General features: G+C 45.7%; 1 protein-coding gene across 1 annotated transcript in view; it reads left to right on the top strand.

Moving 5' to 3' along the window:
* LOC144754178 (E3 ubiquitin-protein ligase TRIM39-like) overlaps positions 1-5,955 on the top strand; it is a 260,303-nt gene extending 254,348 nt beyond the window's left edge. Inside the window, exon 6 of the mRNA XM_078641760.1 lies at positions 5,141-5,955. Coding sequence (XP_078497886.1) covers positions 5,141-5,652 — 512 coding nt within the window. The 3' untranslated portion in view covers positions 5,653-5,955. The remainder of the gene's footprint in view (positions 1-5,140) is intronic.
* The last annotated feature ends 11,065 nt before the right edge of the window (positions 5,956-17,020 follow it).

The raw sequence follows: 17,020 nt of genomic DNA, 5'->3' as shown, positions 1-17,020 counted from the left end.
GAGTCATCCAAAAACTAAAATCCCCCCCTAAGATCAGTTTTGTATACCTTGATGTAGGTATGTCACCCATTGCCATCTAAGGCAGTATGTTGACTATGTCAGTATACCGTCTATTAGCTCTTTTACTCTGTACCATCTAATGCAGTGTACTGACTAGTACTGTATGCTTTCAAGTAGTCCTGTCACTCTGTGTCATCTAATACAGTGTACTGACTAGTGTACTAGACCTTGGAGTAGCTCTGTCTTTCTGTGCCATCTAATGCAGGGTACCGAGTAGAACTGTATACCTTGGAGTGGCATTGTCACTCTGTGCCATCTAATACAGTTTACTGACTAGTGCAGTATGGTAGTTTACTGACCAGTACTGTCTACTTGGGGTATCTCTTTCACTTTGTGTCATCTGCTGCAGTGGAATGATTACTGCAGTATATCCTGAACCACTCTGTACCATCTAATGTGGTGTGCTGAGTAGTACAGTACACCTTCTAGTAGATCTGTCACTCTGTACCATCTAACGCAGTGTACTGACAAGTGCTGCATACCTTGGTGTAGCTCTGTCACTCTGAAACATCTAATACATTGTACTGGCTAGTACTGTATACCTTGGGGTAGCTCTCTCACTGTGTACCTTCTAATGGAGTGTACTGACTAGTATAGTGTGGCTTCGAGGGTCTCTGTTAATTTGTAACATCTAATACAGTGCACTAACTACTACAGTACGCCATCTAGTAACTCTATGACTCTGTTGAATCTAATGCAGTGTACTGACTAGTAAATTACACCCGCTGGTAGCTCTCTCAATCTGAGCCAGCTAATGCAGTGTACTGACTAGTATAGTACACCTTCTAGTAGCTCTGCTATTTTATGCCATCTTGACTAACTCTATTAGTCTGTACCATCTAATGCAGTGTACTGACTAGTACTGTATCCTTTGGAGTTGCTCTGTCACTCTGTATCATCTAATGCAATTTACTGAGTAGTTCTGTATACCTTGGAGTAGTACTGTTACCTGGTACCATCTGACCCATTGTACTGACTAGTACAGTATGTCTTCGAGTGGATCTGTTACTCTGTAATATATTCAGTACAGTGTACTGGATATTACACCTACTAGTAGCTCTGCCACCTTGTACCATCTAATGCAGTGGATTGACTAGTACAGTATACCTTCTAGTAGCTCTCCTACTCTGTACCATCCAATGCTTTGTACTGACTAGTACTGAATACCTTGGTTCAGATTCAGATTCTTTATTTCCTGCATAGTTACTTAAAACCATTGCAAAATTGTTACATAAAATACAGAAATAAATTAACAAATTCATCTCTGTGTGTTATCTAATTAAACCAGAATAAAAAAAAACCCTTGTTGGGAACGTAATTGCCAATATAAAGTGTGAGTTAGTTATAGGCATTGTATGGGACTTTATGCGTCTTGCTACTATGAATTATGAATACGTGTTATTTCTAGTCCAGTCATGGGTTTCATTGCAGGTCATCATGATTGTTTTAGTCCAGTTATCTCTGATTATTGTGAGGGTTAACCCATTACTTCTGGCAGTATATTCTTGTTGTGGTCTGGTTAGGAACATATGTTTTTTTGCGTTGTGCAGCCAGGGCCTTGTTCCGTTTCCGCTGGCTTGAGTATTTTTTGTTCAGCCAGCATAAGAAATTTGACCAATCTACAATTTAATTGTGTATTTCCTGAATTAAAACATGCGAACACGGCTTGTCTCCTGGTCCTAATGTCTTTCTGTCTGAAGGGTTCTTTAAGAAGCTGATTCCGTGCTTGGCACAGGTCCTTGCATAGGCAGATTAAGTGTAGTATATCGCCTCGTTTGGTGTTGCACAGCCTGCACAACTCGTGTGCCAGTGGCCTTTGCCATGGTGGGAGGTTCTGAGCGCATGGAAGGATTCCCATCCTGTGCCTTAAGAAGTTTGTTTTTATGGACTTCGAGTAGCCCTGGTTGAAGTACAATTGTGGAGCCAATGTCTTATAGGAGTTAAGGGTCATCCAGGCGTGCGATCTGTTTGAGAAGGTTGCTTTATCTTCCACCAGGGAGATTTGTTTTAAGGATTTCCAAACCAGTTTCTTGAAATTGGCATAGCCGATTTGTGCATTCCAGAGTTCTGTGAGTTGGTTGGATTCTAGGGCTAGTTGTAAGTAGCATCTGGCTTGGGACTGCTCCCTGTGCTGTATGTCCTGCCACAGCAGATAATTTAATGTATTTTAAGTGGCACTTCTGATTCTATGCAAACAGATAATATACGCGCCATGCCTAGCTAGATCTTGGCGTAGGAGGCCAAACTCCAGCCTTATGTGAACCGGTGATGTGTAGGATGGAAGGCTGAACAAGATTCTGGAGGCCTTGACCTGTGATCTTTCCAACACTTTTGCATCTCTTCCCCGCATTGCCTCACTGCCATAGGAGTCAGTGTAGGCCCCATTCGTTTGCTAGCAATATTTTTCATTGTTAATGCAATCAGCAAACCTTTCCTTCTGACTTCCTCTTTTTGATGTCTAAACGTCCCGTCCTTGTCAAATGTCACTCCAAGGTAGTACTGAATACCTTGGAGTATCTCATTACTCTGTGCCATCTAATACAGTATACCGGCTAGTACTGTATACCTTCTAGTAGCTCTCCTGCTCAGCACCATCCAATGCAGTGTACTGCCTAGTACTCTATTCTTAAGGGTAGCTATGTTACTCTGTGCCACATAACGTAGTTTAACTGATTAGTACATGTTACCTTGCAGTATCTCTGTCACTCTGTACCATGTAATGCAGTGTGCTGTCTAATACAATATACCTTGAAGTAGGTCCGTCACTCTACACCATCTAACGGAGTGTACTGACTAGTACAGTACACATTCTACTCGCGCTGTCACTGTGTGACATGTAATGCGGTATACTGGCAAGTATTGTATACCTTCTAGTAGCTCTGTCACTCCATTCCATCTTATGCTGTGTACTGACTAGTACAGTACAATTCTAGTACCTATGTTGCTCTGTGCCATCTAATGGAGCGTACTGATTAGTACTGTATTCCTTCTAGTAGCTCTTGCACTCTGAACAATATAATACTGGTTACTGATTAGTACAGTATACCATGGAGTTGCTCTGTCACTCTGTACCATCTAATGTGGTGTACTAACTAGTACACTACACTTCTAGTACCTCTCTCACTCTGCACCATCTAATACAATGTATTGACTAGTACTGTATACCTTGGAGTAGCTCTGTTACTCTATGCCATGTAGCACAGTGTACTGACTAATACAGCATACCTTTCAGTAGCTCTGTCACTCAGTACCATCTAATGCAGTGTACTGACTTGTTCTCTATATTTTAGAGAAGCTCTCTGGCTCAGTACCATCTTATATATAGTACTGACAAGTACATTATACCTTGTAGTAAGTAGCTCTGTTACCTGATACCATCTAGTACATTGTACTGACTAGTACAGTATGCCTTGAAGTGACTCTGTTACTCTGTTACATCCAGTACAGTGGACTGACTAGTAGAGTACACCTACTGGTAGCTCTGCCACTTTGTACCATCTAATGCAGTGGATTGTACAGTATACCTTCTAGTAGCTCTCTTACTCTGTATCATACAATGCTTTTCACTGACTAGTACTGTATACCTTCCAGTAGCTCTGTCACTCAGTAGCATCTAATGCAGTGTATTGACTTTTACTGTATACCTTCTAGTAGCCCTCCTACTCTGCAACATCCAATGTGGTGTACTGCCTAGTACTGTATTCTTAAGGGTAGCTATGTTACTCTGTGCCACATAACGTAGTTTAACTGATTAGTACATGTTACCTTGCAGTATCTCTATCACTCTGTACCATGTAACGCGGTGTACTGTCTAGTACAATATACCTTGAAGTAGCTCTGTCACTCTGTACCATCTAACTGAGTGTACTGACTAGTACAGTACACTTCTATTACCCCTGTCACTGTGTGACATGTATTGTGGTATACTGACAAGTACTGTATACCTTCTAATAGCTGTCACTCCATTCCATCTAATGAAGTGTACTGACTAGTACAGTACAATTCTAGTGCCTATGTTGCTCTGTGCCATCTAATGGAGTGTACAGATTAGTACTGTATTCCTTCTAGTAGCTCTTGCACTCTGTACAATATAATACAGGATAGTGATTAGTATAGTATACCATGGAGTAGCCCTGTCACTCTGTACCATCGAATGGGGTGTACTGACTTGTACATTAGACCTTTTAGCAGCTCTGTCTCTCTGTATCATCGAACGGAGTGTACTAACTAGTACACTACACTTCTAGTACCCCTGTCACTCAGTAAAGTCCACATTTGTAAAGCGCACAATCACCCGTAAGGGTCTCTAGGCGCTGGGGGCCGTCGGGAAGATTAAGCGAGCTATTGCCCAGAGTCACATGGTGCTGGGCTAACCTGCCGCCGGAGCCGGGGATCGAACCGTGGTCCCCAGATTCCAGCGTCAGTCGCCCTGGCCGCGGCGCCACACCTCTCCCTCAGTGACATCTAATGCAGTGTACTGACTAGTACAGTATACCTTGGAGTAGCTCTGTTACTCTGACATGTAGCCCAATGTACTGACTAATACAGCATACCTTCCAGTAGCTCTGTCACTCAGTATCATCAAATGCAGTGTACTGACTTGTACTGTAAACATTCTAGTAGCTTTCTTACTCTGTATCATCCAATGCAGTGTACTGACTAGTACAGTGCCCTATCTGCTGCAGTGATTTGGGTAGTACAGTGTGCACAGTGTGTGTGTGTGGTACACTGTGTGGTGCAGTGTAGTGTGTAGTAGAATGTCCTTTGTAGCGGTGTAGTGTGTGCTCTAGATGAGTGTGCGCTTTAGTGTAGTGAGCAGCCTAGAGTTGTGCGCTTTAGTGTAGTGAGCAGCCTAGTGCTGCGCGCTTTAGTGTAGTGAGCAGTCTAGTGCTGCACGCTTTAGTGTAGTGAGCAGCCTAGTGCTGTGCGCTTTAGTGTAGTGATCAGTCTAGTGCTGCGCTCTCTAGCGCCACATGCTCCTGCCAGATGTGGTATAAATTAATCATATGTAAAACAGGAGCAGTGATTACAGCCTTTATTTGTGTGATTAAATCTCTAATTGTGAATCTCTTCTCTGCAGTGATGGTGACTCTGGATCCTGACACGGCTCATCCTGCGCTCCTCCTGTCGGAGGGGGGGAGACGAGTGAGAGGGACGGACACATGGCAGACCCTGCCGGACACCCCCAAGAGATTCACCTACTACTACTGTGTGCTGGGGAGCGAGGGGTTCACCTCTGGCAGACATTACTGGGAGGTGCAGCTGCTGCAGGAGGACGTGCAGTGGTGTGTGGGGGTCGCAGCAGAGTCTGTGGACAGGGAGGGAGACATCACATGGTCACCTGAGGGGGGAGTCTGGGCTGTTCAGGGGTGTGATGGTCAGTACTGGGCTCTCACCTCCCCTGCGACCCGTCTGTCCCCTCCTGAGAAGCCCCTGAAGCTGGGGGTGTATCTGGACTACGAGGGGGGGCGGCTGTCCCTATACAATGCTGACTTCATGGAGCTTCTCTACTCCTTCCCGCAGGCCCCCTTCACAGAGAGGCTCTTCCCGATCTTCTATATCCGGGGAGGAGCAGAGCTGAGGCTGGTGTGAGCCCCCCCTCCTTCTGCAGTGATAACAGTGTGACCAGGAGCACAAGCTGAGACCCTTTTAAATAATAAAACGCTCCCTTTGGCTCAACTGTCAATCCTCAGTTTAAACACCGACATTCGAAATAGTCTTCCTCACAATGCCCCTCCCACATGTTGCCATGACAACCAGAAGCCTCATGTGAAACTGACTGCTACATATCTCTTTTCCTTATACAATTTATAACAATCCCAGAAAAGGTTTGCCATGTGAATCATACACCAAATGTCATGTAAGATATAATAAAGTATCTGTAGAATTCAAAAATGTGTATTTCTTTGGCTTGCAGCGCTTTGATATTAATATATCACATTATAGCGCTGCACTGGGAAGTACTTATTAAAAGCGATTGTTTTTAAACAAGACCTTAGAAACCATTCCTGTGCCAGCCCCGACAACAGTGCTAGTATTAGTGACCTCAGACGCAAGACAGTTGGCACGTGAACCCTGTATGTAACCCAGATTCTCGGCGGCTTTCGGGCAGTGCGACGGGTGCAGCTGCGCCTACTCTGACTTGGGAGTGGCGATGTGTTCAGAAATAACTTTGGGTTTTAAAAGCACCTACTGGTTCCTTGATATGCCAAGATAACGCTGCTCATAAAAGTTTCTGCTGGAGGGAGATGGAGGTTTTGTCTAGTGCCAGTTTTGACTCATCATAGAGTAGCACAGCGGGTTAATATACCTGCTGCAAAGAATGTGTTCATGCAGATCACAGAACGGTAATCCTCATTGGTTTGTGTGACATTTCCTATAGACTGATTTACACACTCATTGACTCTGATAATGCGTGCTTGGTGTAAAGTGCTCTGACACCCTAGCGTTGGCATGAGTAGCGCTATAAAACTAAAGAAATGCATGTAAGAGAGGAGCTGTGAAGAGATGAGTGGCACTGTTGGAAGGTGGGAGTGAGGGAACCTTTGCTGAAGGCAGTCAGGGCCCTCTCACTCTAAAGCTGGACCTCCCAGATTCTTATAGATTAAGAAACTTTATACTCCATTAAAACAATTGCAATAGGTTTTTGTTCCGCTGGTATTCTAAACGTATGGATTTGAAGTTCTTTCATATGCAATAGTGAAGATAATTGAGGGTCAGTGAAGTCACATATGTGCCTAAGGTCACAAAATGCAGTTAAGTGGCGTAGCCGTGATTTATTGAAGTGTCCTGGTTTCTCTTTGTATGAATCAGCCACTAAATAGGTTTCTATGTGTCTCTCCTTTTTACTGAGAATGTTAATGCTTTGTGATCCATCACCTGTGAATTAAGCTGATATTTCTTTGTCAGGTTTTAAAACTTCTGTCTGTGGACAGTGTTGTTGTAACGTGAGCATAAGAATACAACACAATATCGGCCTCCTGCATACATTTGTGACTCCACAAACATTTCCGGGTTGCAGACATATTAGGTAGAATTATCTTGTGTCTACACATGTTTTCCAGATGTTATCGTGTATAAACAGACCGTCCTGTATTAAGAGCAGAATCTATTTGTGTGATGAAACTTTAAGAAGAGCAGCTACATGTGTGACCCTCGGAAGCAAATCTGCCTTTTAAGCCAACACCAGTGCATGCTGGGACTGAGATAAGAAGGTACTTAATGGGAAGCAACGAACCATATATCCCAAAAAGTGATATTGATACAAAAGGTTTAGGGGGGGGGGGCGGTCACATGGAGTGAAATTTTGACCCCAGGTCAAGCAAAGCAGAATGATTTTGCTATGACTTTTAAATGCTGCTTCCAGGGCGGCAGGAATAGTGTGTAACACTCGTCACCTCTTCATCCCTTTAGGGGTTTCTGCTTCTTAATATCCGAGTCTCTATTTAAATGGAGATTGGGTGTAATTCTTGTTTCTTGAGTAAGACCTGGGCTGAGTATGTTCTCTTTCAGCTTTAGTGTCATGACATCCATTTATAAGGTAGCTCAGTAGGTTGAGGCACATCTGCGAGACCCATGATCTAGAAGTCACAGGTTGGACTCCTGGCAGGGGCTTCTCTGACTTTCTAATGATTGCACTGTATTGTATCATTTATATAAACCTTCATGCTGTTACCAAGGCGGCAGCAGACGTCACTGAGAAATGGACCTCCAAGCCCTGGACATTCATTTAAGATCATTATGAATTCTGGGGTTGTAGTTTGGGTTTACTTCAGTACGAATATTAACAATATCAGATTATAAAGAGTTTCGCTGGTGATAAATAAATATTACCATCGAAACATTTTGCAAAAACATACTAAACAGATCAATGTATGATACTTGCAATTGTCAAACTTTTTTTTTTTTAGGAGTGCCGCGGGGATCTGGGGTAACTGGACTCCAACTATAACAAAGAGAGCCTGTTACCACTGGTGTCTGGGGCTTCACCTTACTGTGGGGTCCAAGACTGAGCACCAAGTGAACCCCTCACCCCTGGACTCTCAGAGGAGTGAAGTTGAGCTGTCTGAGGCTCACTCAAGGAGAAGGTGTGGGGTAAGAAACCAAGAACTCTCTAAAACACAAAACAGTTCAATGTTTGTCCAGCCAGTGCTTTTACTTGAAAAATGAAAAGTACTTTAATCACAGAGCTCAGGACTGTACTAAAAAATTGAAGGGGAAAAAAGATGCACTATTATACTCCGTGGTGGTGGGGGGGGGGGTTGGTCCTTGGGGGGATCATCAATGAGGACTGAGGCTCTCCCTGACCTTTCTAAATCAGGGGTCTTGTGCTGTCGCAGTAAATGTGCAGTTAAACTGTCTTCATTAAGTTGTGAATGAAGACAGTTATACAATAGGACAGAAGGTTGAAGGTCCTCAGGCTCTCACCGCTCTCTCGGGGTCTGTAGTTAACCCCCCCTTTCCTTCTGGAATGGACTCTGCCAGTTATGGAGCTGTAATGGTGCCAGTGTCTGTGGTGGTCCCTTCGTACAAGGTCTCAGTTCACATTGGACCTTAATTCTAGTCACTAGAGGGCGTTCTCACTGGACTCGTCATACCTTGAGAACTTACCTCCTGTAATGACCGAATTCTCAGACCAATTCTATAGCTCACCATCCATAGCATATCCAGCCATCACGTACCCACACCCTTCTCAGGCCGTATAGGACATACCACCCAAAATACCTACCTGAGAATGGGGAAGTTACTATTTACAAGGTTATATAGTCAAAGATACTACTAATATCTAGGGATTTCCACACCATATCCTATGATAGATCACGTTTATAGTCGTATGGCTGTCTCTTTTATAGCCTTACGACGATCTTGTCTGTACTATACCCGCTCTCTCGGCGGCTTACCTTATAGTCTTACGACGATCTTGTCTGGACTATACATACATCCCACTTTTATAGCCTTATGACGATCTTGTCTGGGCTATACCCGCTCTCTCGGCGGCTTATCTTATAGTCTTACGACGATCCTGTCTGGACTATACATACATCCCACTTTTATAGCCTTACGACGATCTTGTCTGGGCTATACCCGCTCTCTCAGCAGCTTGTTTATAGTCTTATGATGATCTTGTCTGGACTATATATATTTCCCCCCTTTATAGCCTTACGACAATCTGGTCTGGGCTATACCTGCTCTCTCAGCAGCTTATCTCATTCTATAGCCTTATGACAATCTGGTCTGGGCTATACCTGCTCTCTCAGCAGCTTCATATGTCTTCCTATATTGTACACTGGAGTGGAAACCCAATCACACCACACAGAAATAATGCCACATTCCAAGGTTATTCCCTAATACGATTCACACTCTCCTCTGTCATCAGTTGTCTTCTCAGAGGGGAATTGCACGTCCCTCTGTACATTAGCACCTGGCTAAAAAGAAAGGTTAACCCTATAACAACCTTCAAATGTATACATTTAACAGTTCTTTATTAACAAACAAGGGAGAAAAGAATATGATTGGACTTTTATAAGCACCTAAAGAATAAAGGGTCTTTTTATTACACAATGATAGAGTGACAATACTAATGCTCTTTATGGCACAATCACCAACATATACATTCATATAAGATCTGAAAAGTAAGGATGGTTAGAAATGGACAGTTATAATAAAAACATTCTTAGAACACCTCACCCTATTAAGAAGGGTCCAACTCTCTGTCCCTCTCTGGTTGAACCAGGACTCTCTGCTCACTGAGTCACCATCACCAACGGTCCAACTTCTGTTGTTCCTCATGGCCTCTGCACTCCACTGGTTCCAACTGCACTCCAGATATAACTCCACCAACTGTCTTTATCACCTCCAAAGAACCATCTCCAGATGTAACTCCAACTGCCAGCTGCACTCCACACTCCAAACTGACTTCATCCACTCTAAAAGACCAACTGATCACTCCGACTGACAACTCCTTCTGACTTCTCCAACAGACAAATCCTTCTGACTCGAACTGTAGCTGGCTCCTTCTGAACGCTCTGCTCTCTTGCTCTTCAATAATATAGAACGCTCTCTCCTCATGGAAATTTCCAGTTAGCAGCATGACTCCCACCGAATTCCTGTACCAGTCCCCAGGCTCCCCGCGCACCCACAGTGGCCATCTGTGTGTTGTGTCTAGGACCCAAGAGACAAACACATTCTTCGATAAGAACTAGTCTTCATAGGCTCCTCACTAGCGAATAACAGGCTAAAATCTAAACATTACCTCTAACCTGCAAGCGCCTCAGACAGCCGAGGCAAGAACAAAGATGGCTTCTCTAGCTTTAGGCCTTTAGGCCCGAAAAGGGATGAAGAAGGCACAAAATCATGTCAAAGACAATAGGTAAACGCTACAAATAGGCACAAATAAGGCTGAAATAAAGGATTCATAGCAGTATACTGAGATGGCAGTGGACCATAGTCATCACTAGTCCAAATAGAACCCAATGGTGATTGGGTGCTATTTGACTACAAAATACACTCGCATCTTAAAAATTGTAAATATTTTAAATAGGAGCTTTTTTAGTAGCCCCCACCTGGAGCGAGACTCACATCGCCCCAGGGCCCCCTCTCGTGTCCGGCAGCGCCACTGTTGCCAGGCGCCAGGCACTACTCGAGAATCTTCAGGCGCCATCTTGGCCTGGGGAAGGATCGCGGGACAGATCTCCGCCCCTCCGCCCTCCGAGGAGACTTAAGGGCTGATTTCTTCGGTGCTCGTGGTATTTGCTTGTTTACTCACCCTTGAGGCGGAAGCCGGGGGTTCTTTGCGCTCCCTTGCGCGCTGTATATTTTTGGATGGTGATTGGGTGCTATTTGACTACAAAATACACTCGCATCTTAAAAATTGTAAATATTTTAAATAGGAGCTTTTTTAGTAGCCCCCACCTGAAGCGAGACTCACATCGCCCCAGGGCCCCCTCTCGTGTCCGGCAGCGCCACTGTTGCCAGGCGCCAGGCACTACTCGAGAATCTTCAGGCGCCATCTTGGCCTGGGGAAGGATCGCGGGACAGATCTCCGCCCCTCCGCCCTCCGAGGAGACTTAAGGGCTGATTTCTTCGGTGCTCGTGGTACTTGCTTGTTTACTCACCCTTGAGGCGGAAGCCGGGGGTTCTTTGCGCTCCCTTGCGCGCTGTATATTTTTGGATGGTGATTGGGTGCTATTTGACTACAAAATACACTCGCATCTTAAAAATTGTAAATATTTTAAATAGGAGCTTTTTTAGTAGCCCCCACCTGGAGCGAGACTCACATCGCCCCAGGGCCCCCTCTCGTGTCCGGCAGCGCCACTGTTGCCAGGCGCCAGGCACTACTCGAGAATCTTCAGGCGCCATCTTGGCCTGGGGAAGGATCGCGGGACAGATCTCCGCCCCTCCACCCTCCTCCCACTCGTTTGGATGGATATAAACAGACTACCTTCCCGTCCGCGCAGCGGGCGGGCGCAGCGGGCGCGCCGGCGGCGCGCCAAAGGCAAGCCCGTCTGCGCCCGTCCGCGCCGGATCCGGGCCCAGGGCCATGACCCCTGGCCTTTGTCCACTACCTCCACGAGGGACCTACTCTTCCAGCCAACTCAGGAACTTCCGTCCCCCACGAGACCCTCTATGCGCCATATTTGATCCACATCACCTTGAGGGAAATGCCTGCCAATGTTGTCCAAACTGCGCCGCCATAATATCTAATGGCCATGACCCCCCTCGCAGGAAACCAATAAAAACTCCCTGTTCCTGCTCTATGGCCCTCATTAATGTTCGCTCATTAGGTAAGCATCGTTATGAAATAGCAGAGCTTATGGAAGATAAACAACTAGATTTACTGTTTTTAACAGAAACCTGGTTGGACAATGCTTCCGATCCGGATCTAGTTATTGCTGTTCCACATGGGTTTTCAATCCATAGACTGGACAGACAACGCAAGAGAGGGGGAGGGATAGCCATAATTGCTCGGGAGACTTATGCAGTCAGAACTAACGAGATACCGCTTCTCTCGTGTGAGGCTCTCCAATTCTCCATCAGACTCACTCCCTCGGTAAATTTCAAAGGCATCCTTCTTTACCGTCCCCCAGGGCAAAGGTCAGCATTTATCTCCGATATTGGCCACATTCTGGAAACAGCTGCCCTGGATGGTTCATTTACTATATTAGGTGATTTTAATTTTAATTTTGACAAAATTGAAGACAATGATACAGCCGCCCTTCAGGCATGTCTAACAACATTCGGATTCTCCCAGCTAGTGAAAGCCCCTACCCATGAAGGAGGCCATACATTGGATGGCATCTTTACTAATCTAAATGACTTACAGATCTCAGCCATCTTCCCCATCATTTGGTCAGATCATTTTGTTATAATGGCCAACCTAATCAATTATGCCCCAGGAATAGCTATGGAAAATGGCAACCATCGCCAGACCTTCCTGGATTGGAAAAATATTGACAGCAATAGCTTACAATCACTTCTGATTAAAACCAGTCCATCTCTGTCAAATGATGCTAAAATTGCTATTTCCCAATACAATGAGTGGGTTGCTTCCGCGACCACTCTATTGGTTCAGTCAAAACAATGCTCCCGAAACAGATCATCCCCCTCTGCCCCCTGGTACTCGGAAACCTTAAGGACACAAAAGCAGCTGTGCCGGAGGAATGAAAGGAATTGGCGCAGACACTATTCCGAAGAGGTTAAAACAACATACAAGCACTCGGTCACTATATATAAAAATATGATCTTGGATGCTAAGAAGAAGTTCTTTTCAGAGAAAATTGAACTCTCTAAAAACTCAAACAAGGCTTTGTTTGAGACCACTAAACAGTTGGCCGGATGCTTACCTAACCTACAACCCCCCTCTTCCCAATCATTTTGTGATGCATTGGCTAACTATTTTTATAACAAAGTCAATGATATTTACGCTGTCTTTGCCAACTGTGTAGAAACACAACAAAATACTGCTCTTGAGGTGGTGAGCTCCTCCATGGCTGGCCCATCTCTTTCCCAGTTTAAAGAGGTCACTATCAATCAGGTCAGGGACATTGTGTCATCTATCAAATCAGGCTCTGCCCTTGATCCCTGCCCTTTTAAAGTACTGCTCCCAGTCTCAGAAGTACTGCTTCCAGCCATCACTACCATCTGTAACACCATGATTAACACAGGTGTTTACCCTTCCGATTTAAAAAAGACGCTACTAAAGCCGCTACTGAAAAAAACATAACCTAGATAGGAACGAGCTTAAAAATTACCGACCGATTGCCAATCTGCCTATCTTGGCTAAAGTTGTCGAGAAGGCCCTAAACACTCAACTATCAGCCTTCATCGAAACCCATAATCTACTGGATGACTCCCAGTTTGGTTTCCGCCTAAATCATGGGACAGAGACGGCCCTGATCAAGGCTACAGAGGACATCAGAACCATTCGCGACGCGGGTGGTACAGCAGTCTTGATACTGCTGGACCTATCAGCGGTATTCGACACGGTCGATCATGCCATCTTGATCGACCGTGTCGAAGCACTGGGGATTAGACACAGAGCTAGGACTCTCCTGGCTTCCTTCCTTGCCGAGAGAACTCAGGTAGTCACCATAGGGCCTTTTCAGTCCACCACCCTGTCCTTGCCGTGCGGTGTTCCTCAAGGCTCATCCCTGAGTCCGACACTCTTTAACATATATGTGTCGGACCTTGCCAAAACCATTCGTGCCCATGGGATGAGCCTTACATCGTACGCCGACGACACTCAGTTGATTTTGGCCATCAGAAATGACGGCCAAAAAATCGCCGACAATTTCAATCTGGGCATGCAGGCCATAGGGAATTGGATGGCATCCAATTGCCTTAAATTGAACTCGGATAAGTCCGAGGTGGTCATCTTTGGAAGCTTAACCCCAGAATGGTCCTCCCGCTGGTGGCCACAGTCTATGGGTCCTCCCCCCACCCCTGTCAGCAAAGTGAGGAATCTAGGTGTCATGTTTGACGACCGTCTCACGTTTTTCCCCCATGCAAATCAGATTGCCTCCTCTGCTTTTTATAAGCTACGAATCATTAAAACAATTCTCCCCTTCCTTCCTGTCTCAGCTGGTAAAACCCTGATTGCGTCCTTGGTCCTGTCCACCTTGGACTATTGTAATGCCCTATTTTTGAATTCCCAAGAAAAAGTTCTCAATAAGCTGCAAACCATCCAAAATGCGGCTGCCAGACTGCTGGGTGATATCCCCAAGTTTCAATCAGTCTCTGGAACCATCAGAGAACTGCACTGGCTTACCATCAGGAACAGATCTAAATTCAAAGCTTTGTGTATTGTCTACAAGGCGTTGCATAACCAGGGCCCAGCCTTTCTTACGCAACAACTCGTTCCTTATCGGCCCACCAGATCCCTGAGGTCTTCTGACCTCCTCCAGCTGGAAATACCCCGTACCAAACTGGTTTGATGGGGCGACAGAAGATTTCTCGTTTCAGCACCCAAGATCTGGAATACTTTGCCACTATCTATAAAGAGCAGCCCCTCTCTGGGGTCTTTCCGAAAGCATCTTAAAACGTGGCTATTTGATCAATAATTACATCCTTCTCTAAGGCAGATTTCAGCAAATACTTAGCGCCGAGATGCCCACGGGCCTTCGTTGCGCTTAACAAGTGTTTAAATAAATAAATAAACAAATTATCCGGTCGCTATACCTCCGTTGGTGCCCACACGCACAAGCCTCCAGCCCGGGTAAGGGGCGAGAGAGAGAGAGAGAGAGCTTTACTGTGAGGGGAAGAGAAAGTGTGTGATAGAGAGGAGGAGATGGAGCGGAGAGAGAGAGATGGAGTGAGGGGGAAGTGGTGGGAGAGTGAGTGAGAGAGAGATAGAGGGTGGGTGGAGGGAGAGAGAGAGAGAGAGAGACTGCCAGCAGTCAGACTGCTGGACGAGTCTCTGCTCAGGTGAAGGTTGTGAGGGGTTGTCCGGCTCCCACCGCCTGTGATGGACTGAGATGACCCGGGCCCTTGGGAACTGCATTAAGAGGACACCATGCTTCTGACCTGCCCAGCTTAGACCCTATGGATGAACAGATGTGTAATCTAGCGCCTCGGTGACCCGGCCTAAGGATCATGGCAGCCCAGTTAAATTGCACCAGAGCAGAGGCTGGTGCATGGACTGCCCTCCCCCCCACTCCACCCCACCTCACCCCCACAACAAGGACACAGCAGCAAAGCCGAGGTATCCGTAAATGGTCTCAGTTCACAGTGTACCCTAATTCGAGTCACTAGAGAGTGTTCTGTGTTCTCACTGGACTCGTCAAGGAGCCCCACTCCAATAGTGCACGCGCTCACACAGAGCTCCTGGGGGCAGCCAGGCTGACTCTGCCTCGGCCCTACCTTGAGCACTTACATCTGTTGGCGCCTCATGAATGTCTCCAGTCCTGGTGAGGAGCGAAAGAGAGAGAGAGAGCTGTACTGTGAGGGGGAGAGAAAGAATGTGTGGGAGAGAGGAAAGCAGTGGAGCAGAGAGAGAAAGGGAGGGATGGTGTGAGGGGGAAGTGGTTGGAGAGTGAGTGTGAGAGAGATAGAGAGTGTGTGAAGGGAGCGAGAGAGAGAGACTGCCAGCAGTCAGTATACACAACAAGTGACTGCTCAGATGAAGGTGCTGCACGTCTGAGTGTTGTCCGGCTCCCACCGCCTGTGATGGACTGAGGTGACCTGGGCCCTTGGGATCTGCATTAAGAGGACACCATGCTTCTGACCTGCCCAGCTAGACCCTATGGATGAACAGGTGTGTAATCTAGTGCCTAGGTGCCCAGGCCTGAGGATCATGGCAGCCCTGTGAAATTGCACCAAAGCGCAGGAGGGTACCCACAGGTTCCTGTCCGGTGCACAGAAGCTTCCTCAATGCTCAAAGTTTCATCTAGTTCTTGGTGGTTCTAGAATAAGATTCCTAGGGTGAGGGTTAGAGCTTCTTGCAGCGAGGAGAACCCCTCATTCATTCCTGTAGAGGCATGTGGTGTGTTATGTAATGGTGTTGTTTTGTATTATGTGCTTCCTTGTTGAATTATGTGGTGTGTAATGGAAATATGTCAAGTTAATTTGTGAGGCATGGAATTGTGTAACATTGAGTGAAAGTGTGTTGATTGGAATTGTGGCATTGTGTGGAGTGTATTTATGTGGATTGTTGCTATGTGATTTAAATTGGTTTAAGTTGGGTGTATTGATGTAGTAGTGAGAAAATATATGCACTCTCAATAAGTGCTTAAGACAAGAAAAAAGCAGTTCTCTAAAAGTAAGCAATGGAATGACAAGTAAATTAGGAATGCTCCAGGGGAGGAACAGACACAAAATTGACTAGGCACACCATCAAATAAAAAGCATAAAATTAGAGTGACTGTAAAGCCAACGAATGGTTAACATTGGGCTGGCTGCAAGCCCCTTTATGTTCTCCTTAAAACCACAATCAGACAGCTGCCCGAGTATGTATGCATGAGCATGAACAATAGTTACTTACCTGTAATCTGTGGTTCTCCAGTATTGGTTTCTTTCATAGATTCACATGCCTGAATCATTCCCCGTTGTCAGAGTGGGAGTCCCACGGTACATAGAAAAGCAATAATTATGCTCATAATAACCATAACATAGGTAACCTAGAACCAGGAAGTAAAGTAGCAATAAACTACAAGGAAAAAAACTTCCACATCTATGACTTGTCCAAGTCATTATGTATAGTCCAAACTGCAGCCAATCAGGCGACAGCACCCCTCCAGAATGTTCTCCTCAGAGGCTGAGGCTCTCAGATTTTCTCGCACAAGAATGAACCAAGTGATAAGAGCATAATATAGGCCAATCTCCTTATTGCCATATCCAGTGAAGATAGTGGAGCGCCTGGTTAGCCGTGCGCTCTCGGGCTTCCTGGAAGACAATAATAAGCTGGGGGATGAACAGTTTGGTTTTAGACCACGACACGGGACCAAGACAGCACTGTTTACCGTGT

Source organism: Lissotriton helveticus, chromosome 5_1 (assembly GCF_964261635.1).
Source record: "Lissotriton helveticus chromosome 5_1, aLisHel1.1, whole genome shotgun sequence".
Taxonomy (NCBI): domain Eukaryota; kingdom Metazoa; phylum Chordata; class Amphibia; order Caudata; family Salamandridae; genus Lissotriton; species Lissotriton helveticus.
The sequence above is the reverse complement of the archived record's forward strand: the minus strand, read 5'-3'. Positions and strand labels throughout refer to the sequence as shown.